The 12351-nt window shown below is 35.9% G+C and overlaps 1 protein-coding gene across 1 annotated transcript in view; it reads right to left on the bottom strand.

The window, feature by feature from the left end:
* The window catches only part of NAALADL2 (N-acetylated alpha-linked acidic dipeptidase like 2), a 417358-nt gene that overhangs the window by 69214 nt on the left and 335793 nt on the right, over positions 1-12351 (bottom strand). The window contains exon 12 of the mRNA XM_053952318.1: positions 1758-1904. Within this exon, the coding sequence (XP_053808293.1) occupies positions 1758-1904 (147 nt within the window). The remainder of the gene's footprint in view (positions 1-1757; positions 1905-12351) is intronic.

Below are 12351 nucleotides of genomic sequence, written 5' to 3'. Positions count from 1 at the left end.
AGATTGCTTGTTTGATAAAACATAGGAGACACAATGAGCTTATCTTCTGGAGGACTGTTAACAACCTGTACAATAAATAACAAAGATACAGCAAATAATCCATATTTAATCAATCTGTGTGACTTCACTTCTAGGGAAAAATTCCATCCTCTTGCCAAGAGAAATTTACACATTGTGCCAAGCAGATTTATTTCTCACATAAAACAGACCTCATGGGGTCAAGGTCTCGTACAGTCTGAGAAGTGCAGTATGTCTACTTCAAGACTGCAGATTACACTTACCACGTTTATTTCTAGGAAATGAATTTTCAAGAAAGACAGAAGCTGAATTTTTAACGAAGAACCAAATTTAGAGTGTCATGTTTAAGCAAATGTAGAAATATTGTCTTTTATGATTTTAATTACATTGATGAGTCATTCTGAGAGACAAAAATGCACATTTACAAGGTTAACTGAACATGAAGAATAACTTTGGATTAAAGAAGACAATAGCCAAGGGAACCTTCAGTGTTCATATTGTAAATGTTGCTGGGAAATACTTACTATTTTGATATACTCAACTTTGCAGATTCTTTCTCATGGTCTGTAGATTGCATATACACAGATCTTGAATGCAAACTATGTGGAATAGCTGCTAAGTGACAACAAAAAATTCCTCTGAACCACAAGCCTTCCATAAACATTGCACTCACACATCTTCTGCCTTCAGATTTTCCTTACAGCCTGTTACTTTTTGTTTAATCTGAAATAGAAAACTCTGCCTGATAGGTGCCATGATGTTTAGAAACAGAAGTCTCGTTATTGATATAAATTCTTGATTTAATCGATTTTAATCTACACAATAACACGAAAGCAACGCTGCCTATTTGGCACATCCCTCTTTGTTTTGCATATGTGAAAGAGAAGCACATTAGCATGCAGTGTCAGGAAACATCCCAGCTCAACCCAGCCTCAGCTTTGCTCCTCAACTTGGAAAGATGTGCACATAGGAGATGAGCACAGTGAAGAGGAGAAAGAAGAGAAATGAGGAGAATATGAAGTCAGTGCATCACTAAATTTGCATGAAAACACCCACCTCTTCTCCTGCCTATTGTGTCTTCAAATACCCAATACCAAGGCTTCCTGATCCTCAGCTCACCAAGTGAGGGTGGGTTTGAGATGTCCAGCTGCAAAAAACCTACAGTAGTGAAGGTGGAGGACGGACAAACCCTACTAACAATTTATTTGTGTCCAAATATAACCTGAACTCCACACAGCATAAAATGCCTCTTCCTTCCACCTATCTCACACAAGATGATGGACTGAATAAAGCTGTGGTGTCTGGAAGACTCCAATCCAGCATACAGCCCCTTACCACCAATGTTTATCCTAGAGAATTGTATTTTTCTCATGGTATGAAAATGGATATAGAGTTCATTTTGAAGATTGTCACATCCTACTGTGCAGTAAAAAAATACACATCAATACCTGTTTCCTCTATGTTGGAAAGAGTCTCAAAAGTTGGGTTAGACAAGATGCAGCCTATAAAACTATCAGCAATATTAACATTTTTAACACAACATCCTTCAGTGTGTATCTGTTTCTTTGAATACCATATCCCTACAAAACCAGACACTTTGAAGCTCTATGGCAATCCTCTGAAGACCTAAAAAACCACACTTAGAGCAGATAAATTTCCACTAGAACACAATGTAACCTGAGAAAACACAATTCTATCTTCCTGCTATTTTCAGTTTGTCCGTTTTTAGTCATAGCTACCTCTGATGCTTTGATGTCCTCATAGGAAAACTGTGTGGCAGGTACTCCGAGGTGGTTGATGAAATAATCTGAATCTCCCTGTATCTGCACAGAGCTCACATTGGATCCTGGACATCTAGCCTTTTCCACACAGCTGAAGCTCTGGCTCTGGAAAAAACAAACACAAATCAAAGCTCTACTTACTTATTTGCAGTCAGACTCTTGAAGACTTGTAGCAATATCTCATTTAAACAGTATTCTTTGGGTTGAAGCATCTTCAACATGAAAGAGAGTGAAGTTTTGCTGCAACATGGCTGAGTCTTTCAGAGGACAAGGAAATTTTTATCTAACTGAGACGACAGGAGAGGAAAGAGAAGAATTAAGGGACATGGACTGTCTCATGCTGGCCAGAAGATTAGAAGGCATCATGGTGGTGCCTTTTGGAAGATTTTGAGAACTTTAATGGGTCCTAAAGAATCAGTTTTTATTCAGTTAATAGCATGCTCTGACACAACAAAAAGCTGAATGGGATTATCATATTCAATCTATGATATGTCTATGAAATGCTGGCAATGCAAAGAGTTTCCCACAAAGTAGGGCTTAAGAGAAAAACAGAATTAAAAGGCTAAAGATACCAATACACATCTTCTGTGTAGGTTTCTTAAAACAATTCTAAGTCAGTGAAATCTTTGTATTTCCTTCATGTAAATATTTAATGGCGAAATCTTAGCAACAGAATAAATATGGAAACTGGAAATCAAGCCCAGACTGAGTGCCACATACGTGTGTAGCTTTTAAATCTACCAGGTAATTAAACACTTAATAAACAGTAGGCATAAAGGCTTTCAACATCTATTATAGCAAATAAGCTACTTAGGTTTCTTTTCAAGAATATTAGGAAGTGGAAGTACTGGAGATTATTTGCATTTAGTTAACAGCTTATACAGAATAACATAACTTCCTCACCTCTACCTACAAAATTACAGGCTTTCTAAAAGAAAAGCCTACTTTAACACAAAAATACAGCAAATTCTGTATATTAAAGTCTCCAAGGTTATCAGGAGAATGTTAGACAGAGACAAATCTTGGTATTTTCCCATTTCAAAATTAGCATAATTATTGCTTCACAGTTTTATTTCAGTCCTGTGAAGAAGGCAATTGCATATTACACAGTTTAAATAAAGGCTGCAGAGTCTCACAGAAAATTATTTTAAAATACCTTCAAGAAATAGCTTCCATTTCATAAGTAATTTTGAAAGGTGGTTATATTACTCCTTTTTTTTGTTATCTGTTAAGCATTCCTGCTCTGCCATTCTTACATACATTCACAGTTGTTCAAGGCTTGTCCAAAAAGTTCTAACAGAAATGTCAGAAACCCAAACAACAAATTCATTGGAAAAGGTGTTTTAATTACCACAACTGTACCTCCTCAGTCTCTCCCACTCAAACCCAGCACACACCCAGGCAAAAAGCCATGGTTATGATTTCATACATATATCTGTGTATAAGATCTGCTCCTTCCAGGAATTATAAGGCATTTAAGGATCACCCAGTGTTCTTCAGATCAGACTCTCCTCACTTCATACTGCCCGCCACAGCTGGTCAAGTTTCATAAGTAATGAGTAGCCTGTTCTTCCTTTAATGCTTAAAAACTCACTGAATGAGTGAAATTGTGAAATACAGCTTTCGACAGTTAATTCTGAATATCCACCAACCCCCATTTCTACCAGCCTACCAGGAGCTGAAGATATACCTTCCTACAGCAACCATGAAGTTTAGTTTTTCTTATGCATGAAAGTTTATATATGAAATGTTTACAGCTTTGGTTAAGAGGACTATAAAATATGGTGGTTTGGGGGTTTTTATCACCATCCTTGATGGTATAGGATTAATATTTTTATGACAGCAATGTTCAATTCAATAGTACAGCATTTTAAGAGTTTAACTGCTTTATTCCACTTGCACTGTTCTCACACACAAGCCCAACAATAAATATTTAACCCAGCACCAATACAGGAGAATGCTTTACATGCTGTACTCTTTCAATCTGTTTTTATTGTTATGCAGACTCTACAACACCAGCATTTTTCAACTCCTTGGTAACAACTGCAAAGTTCATATAGTGTGTTTTGCATTCGTTACACAAATGAAATGTTTCCCCAGACTAATGGACTTAAAGAATAATAATGTTCTACGATTACAAATAAACAAATAAAATTAATTTTTAAAAATATTAAAAAATGTATCTATAATAAACTATTAGCAACACACAAGTAACTCCCATTTGTAGAGCAGCCAAACTGTATTTCTTCAGGTGGTTAGCCTGAACAAGAAAAACACAGATTGGCTGTATTTAGAGCACTCAGCTGCTCAGACTGGACTTCACTGTGTCAGTCAAGCTCTCCCTTCAGACTGGAGGCAAACCAAGCCCCTGGTGAGCCAGGAATCAAGGAGTGCTTGGTGTCAGTGCAAGGATTCACATGCTATTCGTAATTGAATAATTTTATTTCTCTGGAGTTCATTTTGGGTGTTAGCACCATCTTACAGGTTTATGTTACAAATTTGAGAAAATGAAGAGTACCATATGGCTAATCAAATGCATTTAATTTGAGTTAATGTCCTAAAACAGTTCTGACACATCTGAAGTATAATCAAGTGGGACTTCATTGCAGATCTTATTAGTTAATTCTGGTTACTTCTCTACCTGATTCCAGCTTCACTTAAAACATTACCACCTTTTGAAAATTGATTAAAACATCTAAGGCGCTTTCAACAGGGCAAGTAAAGAATGAACAGTTATTCTTACAGTATGTCAGTGATCCCAGCTTCAGAACTACAAGGAAGCTTATTCTTCATGAATAATTGATCTCTATTTCTGAGCTGAATCACCACCTGTGTCAGGGACTGGTGTAATTAAGGACTTCAGGTATGAGAGACCATCTAGAGGAAGTAAAATTGTCTAAAGGAAGAGCTACAGAATTTATTTAATTCATCAAAGACCTTGTAAAAATGCAGAAATCAAGAGATTAACATATTTATTACAGTAAATATGTAAATCAACAACAAGAGCTAGTAAAGGCCAGAGAAGCTGCAGAGCAAAGGACTCACAGGTCTGTCTCTCTCATCTATAAACACCTGCCACACTCTAGCAAACAGATCATTAGAGGCAGAAGGCTTGATGGTTCTTAAAAAAATATTAATGAATGACTGCCAAAGGCTATTAAAAAAAACATGGAGTTCCTAGGAACTGCATCAATTCTATGGCAAGCATGCTTCTCTGTTTTCTCCCAGCTGACTATCAGGTTTGGCTATAAAGATCCTGTTCTGCTCTGTCTTTATTGATTGATTATACATATTGCTATTGATTGATTATACATATTGCTATTAAAGAGCAAATCAGCTGTTTAAGAAATTATTAGGGAGATTTAATATGGCATTTTGCCCTATAGACCTCAAAGTGCTTTTCAAACCAACTAAAGGCAAGTAACGTATCTAACATTTCTGTCCTGCTCAATATCATAGAGCAAAACAACTACATAACAATTAAATGCACAGCATTTCCCCAGTTTTGAGCCTTATCAAACTGACGTGATTCAAGTATAAAATAATTCTAAATTATATTCATTCATTCATTCTTTTTCTGTGTAGGAAAAGAAAATCTAAATATGGTGGTGATAATTAATATGCTATAGATGGAGAGTAGTTGTGGTTTAAATAGCCTGAATGTTACACACCACTGATGTGATGTATTTGCCTATTTATACAATGTGATCATTTGATTACCTGATTAAAGGTACACCAAGAAATCTTATGAGGTAGAGTGACTAAACCTTGCTGCATTTAATTAATGTTATATTAAGATCAAAGTGATTAATTAAAAATGATTAAGATGTTGGTTCCTTATTTCCTTAGCAATTTTTCCTTCCCACTTACACATATTTTCATTTAAACATGTATGAAGCCTTACTGAAAATATCTAAAATCTTAACATTATTTAATGACCTTTAAGGGTAACATGAAGACTCTGGTGATATTCTGTAGCCCTGCAAAATCAGTCACAAAAAAGAGAAATTTAATTCCCAGAAATTGCCCCTGGTTTGGGTTCTTCAGGACTACCACAGTAAAGTGAGAGATGCTCCATGCACACACACATATTCGATTGAGAGGGACCTGTCACCAGGGAAAAACAACTCCCTCAAGAACTGTGTTTATTGGAAGTCACCAGGGACAAGGAATTCAGCATCATCTGAATCCCTGTGGTACTCGTGGACACTGCAGGTGGTTCTCAAACAAATCACTACAGCCCCAGGGATCCCCATTAGACACTCTGAATTTCCCCACCACCAGCGTGCTCTGTGTTTTCACACACAAAAGCACCACACCTGGAAATTCCAAGAGTAAACAGCTTTCTAGGCTGTGCAGGGAGGTAGAACTGCGTTTTCACAAGAAAAAAACCTGCCTTTTAGATAAACCTTTAAAATAATTGTTCTTTCAAAAAGCCTGCAGGTATTCTGCATGCCAGAGAAGGCCTTTATCACCCAGAGGGGAAGAAGAAACTGAAAATGGTGACAAACACAATACTTTCAAAAGGTCAGGTCAAACCAGGATTAGCCAAGATTCAGTTCTGATATTGTATTCTGATTGCCACTGAACCAAGGAAAAGTCAGTTTACCTAAGAAACACAAAAATAAAATAAAATTTAATTTATTAATGAAAATAAGAAGAAACACAAAAATAAAATAAGATTTAATTTATTAATAAAAATAAGAAAAAATAAAACTGCCAAAAATAAAACTCCAGCTGTACCTTTCAAAATTGTGTGAGCCAATTTTTTCATTTCAATGGTGACTTTCTAAAAAAATCGGAAATTACAATACCAGTGGTTATAAATAATGCATGGAGAAATATCTGTGCTTGGAACAAAAAAAAAAAAAAAAAAATATATTGCTGTATGTTATACTACTGTGCAAACTGGAGTTATTTTTTATTTAGCTTACAGCTAGAAAACGCGAGACAAACTCAGTCCTGTAATTCTTGTTCAAGGCTTTGGTTTCTGTTAAGCAATATTTGCATATTTTTTAATATTTGTCTTATTTTTTAAAAAAACATGACCATCAGTGTAAAGTCTTTATAATAAATGGCACCTCACAGGACTAAATCACATTTTAGATGCAAAAGTTACATCAAACTGGTAGGAAATACAAAAGCAAGGTAGTAAAAAATTATACAGTGTAAATTTAATTTTCTATCCTGCAATTTTTCTACATTTAACTTTATCTACTGACAGTCTTTCTCTGATTCCTGATGCTTGTTACATGATTCTGAATTACATTTATCCTTCCTATAACCAAATTGAAGTCCCATGCCTCATTGAGTCAAACGTACCTGTTGCCAACATTCAGCACAAACTGCTAGGAATTTTAATGGCTTTTTTAAGGAAGGTAAAAATCAAGCAAGTATGTTCCCGTTCGATAAGAGAATTTCAGAGCAATCAAATATTTAAAGCTAAAATTACATAGCATGAATTATATAAGTGGCAAGACTGCAATGGGAATGTCATCAGCAGTTCCAAGCATCTCAGTACCTTAAAAATATAGAGTTATAAAGTTTAAAAAAATAATTGAGAAACTGTTGCACACACCTTTGGTAGCTGTGTTTCTCCAAAGTATCCACTTACCCCAGAAAATACTGCATTAGAACTTCTTCCATATTTTTTCATCACCACAGGAAAAGGCAAACTCTCCAAAACTCCAGGTAAAGTGACTTTAAAGACTGAATTTCCATAACCACAGGCTCAGCCTCACTATTCAGTGAGTTACATTTATTGATGGTGAATTTCAGGAAACTGCTTAAAATTGTATTCCATTACAATAGACAACCCAGAAAATACTGTATCAAGAGGGAACCTGTCTCCACACCCAACACTCAACACTTTGGATGCTTTTTCCTTTAGAGCTTAGGCATTTTGATCTAATTTTGAATACAAATGATTTTTGACCATGCAATATTTGTAACCGAAGCATTTGTAACTGAAGGATGCAATCAATCTGTTTTTTGATAATGTAAAAAGTAAAACTCCCCCAGACTTAATGGTGCTCAAGCTTTTTCTTGCTGTTATTCAGTAGCAGGAACACTGGTCAGTGTTACTTGTCACAGATATACTGAGACACTGTGAAACCTAGGTTTAATAAAATGCAAATTAATGGGGTTTAATATAAAACACTAATAATCTGGGACTTGATAAGAGCTGCATGACTTCCCAAATGTTTTGTGCCGTTGCTTGTTGCTAATATAAAAACACTGCTTAAGTAGGTAAACGGATTTGACAACAAAGTCTGATTTTCAAAAGGTTTATATTTTGTACTCCAAGCCATGGTTTGTAAAGCATTTTAAAAGCCTGGAGGCATTCTCATTCTGCAATATGTAGAGTCAGAAAGACTGTGAACCCATTTTGGTTTAGTCGAAATTTGTGATGATCAGGTTCTGCTGTGCTACTCATTTTTGGGACTCATGATTCAAACCCTCTAAATGGATATTAAATAATTCATGCCAGTGAGATTACAGTCTTGCTTCTCTATACCCCACAGGGAAAAAAAAAAAAAAAAAAAGAAAAAAGATGTTACTTATCACTCTGAAGGGGACAGATATGTACACTCACTTTATTCTTTGAAGAGTTATATTTCAGGATCTCTTAAGTATCCCAAACAGGTCATTCACTGGGAGGTTGGAGCAGCATCATTTTGCTCACTGGTCTCCAATACAACAGCACAAAGAGAAAAAATTGGGAGAGAAAGCTTCCATGACATACTTTCCAGTAAAAGTGAATTAAGGCTCACCTGGTAAAGCAAACCATGAAAGTGAATTTACAGGGTTTTTAATGACCAGCACTACCCTCAGTACTCACAGCACACACCTGCAGGAGCCGTGGCTCTCATTTAGGGAACCAAATGGCTCAAACTACCCCTGAACTGCAGCCTCCTTCTGGAAAACAAAACAAACTCAAACCACACCACACACAGAACAAAATCTGTGTTCGTATCGGAGCACTTACCGTTAGAAATTAGACCCATGGCTGGGTGTAGCATGGATACTACAGTTTGTAACTGTTCTAATTTACTACAGTTTGTAACTACTCTATTTTACTACAGTTTGTGACTATTCTATTTTACTACAGTTTGTGACTAATTTACATTTCCCCAACCATCAGCATTCCCATGTAATTTCTCAGCTATGAAGAACTCAGACCTGTGGCTCTTCTGCCAGAAATGTTTGCTAGCACCACTTCCCAAACAACACCACTTGCCAACGTGCAAATCAGCTCAGCAGGCACCCTCATGAGCTTTATCATCAAGCTGACCCAGAAAAGCAGATGCTCTGCAGAGGTCAGCTGTCTGCCACCCTTTCCCCATGCAGGGGTTTCTTCCACCGTGCCGAGATCTTCAATCTGCTGGTTATGAACACAACTTAATCTCACGTGTTTCACTAGGAAAAAATAAAAGAAAATCATTTATCCTTGTCCTGCATATTACATGCCCCATATTCCCTGCTCCTCCACATGTATTCCCAACATCCAATACTGTCTCAGCTCTTTTAAGTGATCCAAGAATCCTAAGGAATCACCCTGCACATCTCTACCTGCACACAGAGGCAGGGCAGACCCCAACACCACATTATCCAGCTAAGAGGAGACACATACATACACAACCATGGTACAGCCAGTGAAACAGCCAGGTTTTTGAAAATGGGGGAGAAATTTGCCATCAATATCTGGCTTTATTACTGTAATCAAAGACCAAATTTCAGTTGCAATAGCCACAAATGAAGAAACTTTTGTTTGGCACAGAACACCGAAAATCAGTGATTCTTTGAAAACTCTCTTGACACATGGGTAAACTATGGCAGATCTTGCCTCATGGCACCAGCCTGGAACAAGACCAGAGAAATTTACTGCTGACAAAGCTTTACCTTGCCCTGAAACCTGCATTCTGACACTGAAACTTCTTAATAGCAACTATGCATGAACAAATCACCCACTTCCAGCCACACACAAAACCTATTTTTCAGTCGTTGAAATGGAAAGTCACTCCCACCACTGCATACAGACCATGAAGGTCAATAAACCACCATCATATTTTTCACATAAAAACCCTCTTCTGGACTTCAATGGGAATTGAGCAAATGATATAATAACAGTATTTGCACTTAAGATATCAAGTATCTGTAGAAATCGAATTTTTCAGGAAGATAATCAGAATGCAGATTTATTAAAGTGTATCAGCACCACAAATGCAAGTCTCCAGGCTCCACTGAGAGATGAATTAAGTTATCCAAAAGATGTCAAATGATTTTATTTTTATAGCAGTGGGGTACTGTAATATTCTGTTTCTGACTAGATTCTTCTAACTTTTATCTACTTAAACCACAAGAAAGTGTCCTTGTCTCTGTACAGCAAAACAACAGCAGTGGAGAAAGGAGAAGGGAAAACCTTAGGGAAAGCCATATGGTCAAATGACTTTTTCTTTCCAGTTTCCATAGAAGCTTACTTGGTTTCAAGAACTATGAAATATTAGGGTTTGGGGGAAGTCTTCAACTACCTGAATAAAATGTGGTTTTAACCAGAACCTGATTTAGCATTCTAACATGAATCTGATCTAGTCCAAGGAACTTTGAAAAGATTTTCAAAAGAACACAAAGTAGCCAGCAATCACCCAAAACTCATTATACATCTAAATGATGTGTTTCTTTGTGCTCTGAAAATTAGGATTATTATCTGAGATCTAAGCATAGCATTGAACAGAGATATTGTAATTTCTATGTACTGTTAAGTACTATTGGACTGAAACATATTTAAATTTTGTTAAATTGTTAATTTAAATTTTGTTAAGGAAATGTGGAGTTTTATTAACAAGTTTTCAGGGGTATGTCATTGCTTTTTCATAGAAAGCAAGGAAATCAAGAAAGGCTGATGTATTTTATTTCAGAACTGATTAGCAGAGTTCTACAATACAGACAACTGATAGCTCCTAATTACTGCACAATATAATCTAAGTAAAGTATCTATACCATTATAGGTCAGGTTTCATCCTCCAAATTCTGATCTTTTAAAGTTAATCTTGATACAATAAAATTGAACTTTCAGAAACAATGCATACACAGTCTGTAAGGGAGAAATGTTTGCACTGTACAAATTGAGAAAACAAATTGACAAATCCTGTAAAGTGCAATCTAAAGTTATTTGCTCTGGTAAGGAAGACTAATGAATGATACATATATATATTTCTGAGAATACTAAATAATACAGCATCTACATGAATTTTCAAAGGTGCAGATTCTAGTCAGCAGTGTGGAAAAAAAATTACTTCACAACCCAATATATTTTAATGGGCTAAAGCTATTGAATCCCATAAACATGAGCTCATTTTTTGCTCAATATTAAATCTTTCTCTGTGCACTCCACCTGCCACAGTTTGTATCTCTGGCCTCACTGCTATAATTGTATATGCAAATAATTGTATGGATGGGAATAGTTTTCCTAAGCTCACAAGTTTTATTCATAGATACAAAGTCAAGTGTGCATTTGCACAAACACACACACATTTTTAAATTATAAACAGCCTGGAAGCTTCAGAACATGATTTTCATTGTGCTGGTTGTTTCATAGTCCATAGGTGGTATTTATATAAGAAATCACATGTAAGAACTCAGATGTATTTAATAACATCCTTTCTGCCACAATTGAGAGCTGTGGGTCTGAAGCCAAATACAACATTTATATTGTCTACTTTATCCTTTTCTTAAAAAAAAAAAAAAAGGGAAAATTCTTATACTGAGATCAGTTTTTTCATGTGAGTGGCAAGTTTCTCTCCAATAAATAATGAAGTTGTTGACTAGCAATGTGTTATTGCTTCTGTCTGAAAAATGTTGGTAGAAAAAGGTCCATTCCAAGCTGGTTCTCCATTGACATGTTACACCACTGAAAATTTATCAGTCAGTTTGTGTAAACTGGAAATTAGTGATTAATAATTATCCTAAACTGCTGTTTTTATAGTGATTTCCAGAGTATCATTGAAGATGTTACATAAAAGCCTGTGCTGCCATCTTTACAAAAAAACATGGAATTCCATCAAATATTAAAAACTATTTTCATGACACAGAGATGTTATCTGTGAAAAAAAAATCTTACTGGCATTAATTATCCTCCTTCTAAATCCTGTTTAAATCAATGATCACTGCATTTTATCTTGAGTTATTATCAATATTAATCAATCTACAGTTACAGAGGTCATTGCAATTCTCCTTTGTAATGTTGATTCAATGTTATCGCTCTTTGAGCTTCTGGAACACCCTTGGTCACCACATTTCAGAGCCCACAGCTCATTTTAGCTAAGATACCCTGGATATCACTTTGGATACCCTGGGCTCTGTGGTCTTATGGCATCTCAAGACTTTACAGCATCATTAATTCAAGCTTTTTCTTCATTTCCCTGACAGCATGCCATAACTCCTTAATAACTTCCAATTACAGATTTGTGCATACTTAAAAATTCAATATTTACATAGCAAGACAGAGAAGATTACCTGAATTATCTTCTCTAATTTTTATTATTTCCTGTTA

This window comes from Vidua chalybeata, chromosome 10, assembly GCF_026979565.1.
Source record: "Vidua chalybeata isolate OUT-0048 chromosome 10, bVidCha1 merged haplotype, whole genome shotgun sequence".
Lineage (NCBI taxonomy): Eukaryota > Metazoa > Chordata > Aves > Passeriformes > Viduidae > Vidua > Vidua chalybeata.
Note: the sequence above shows the minus strand (reverse complement) of the source record. Positions and strands in the feature narration are given on the sequence as shown.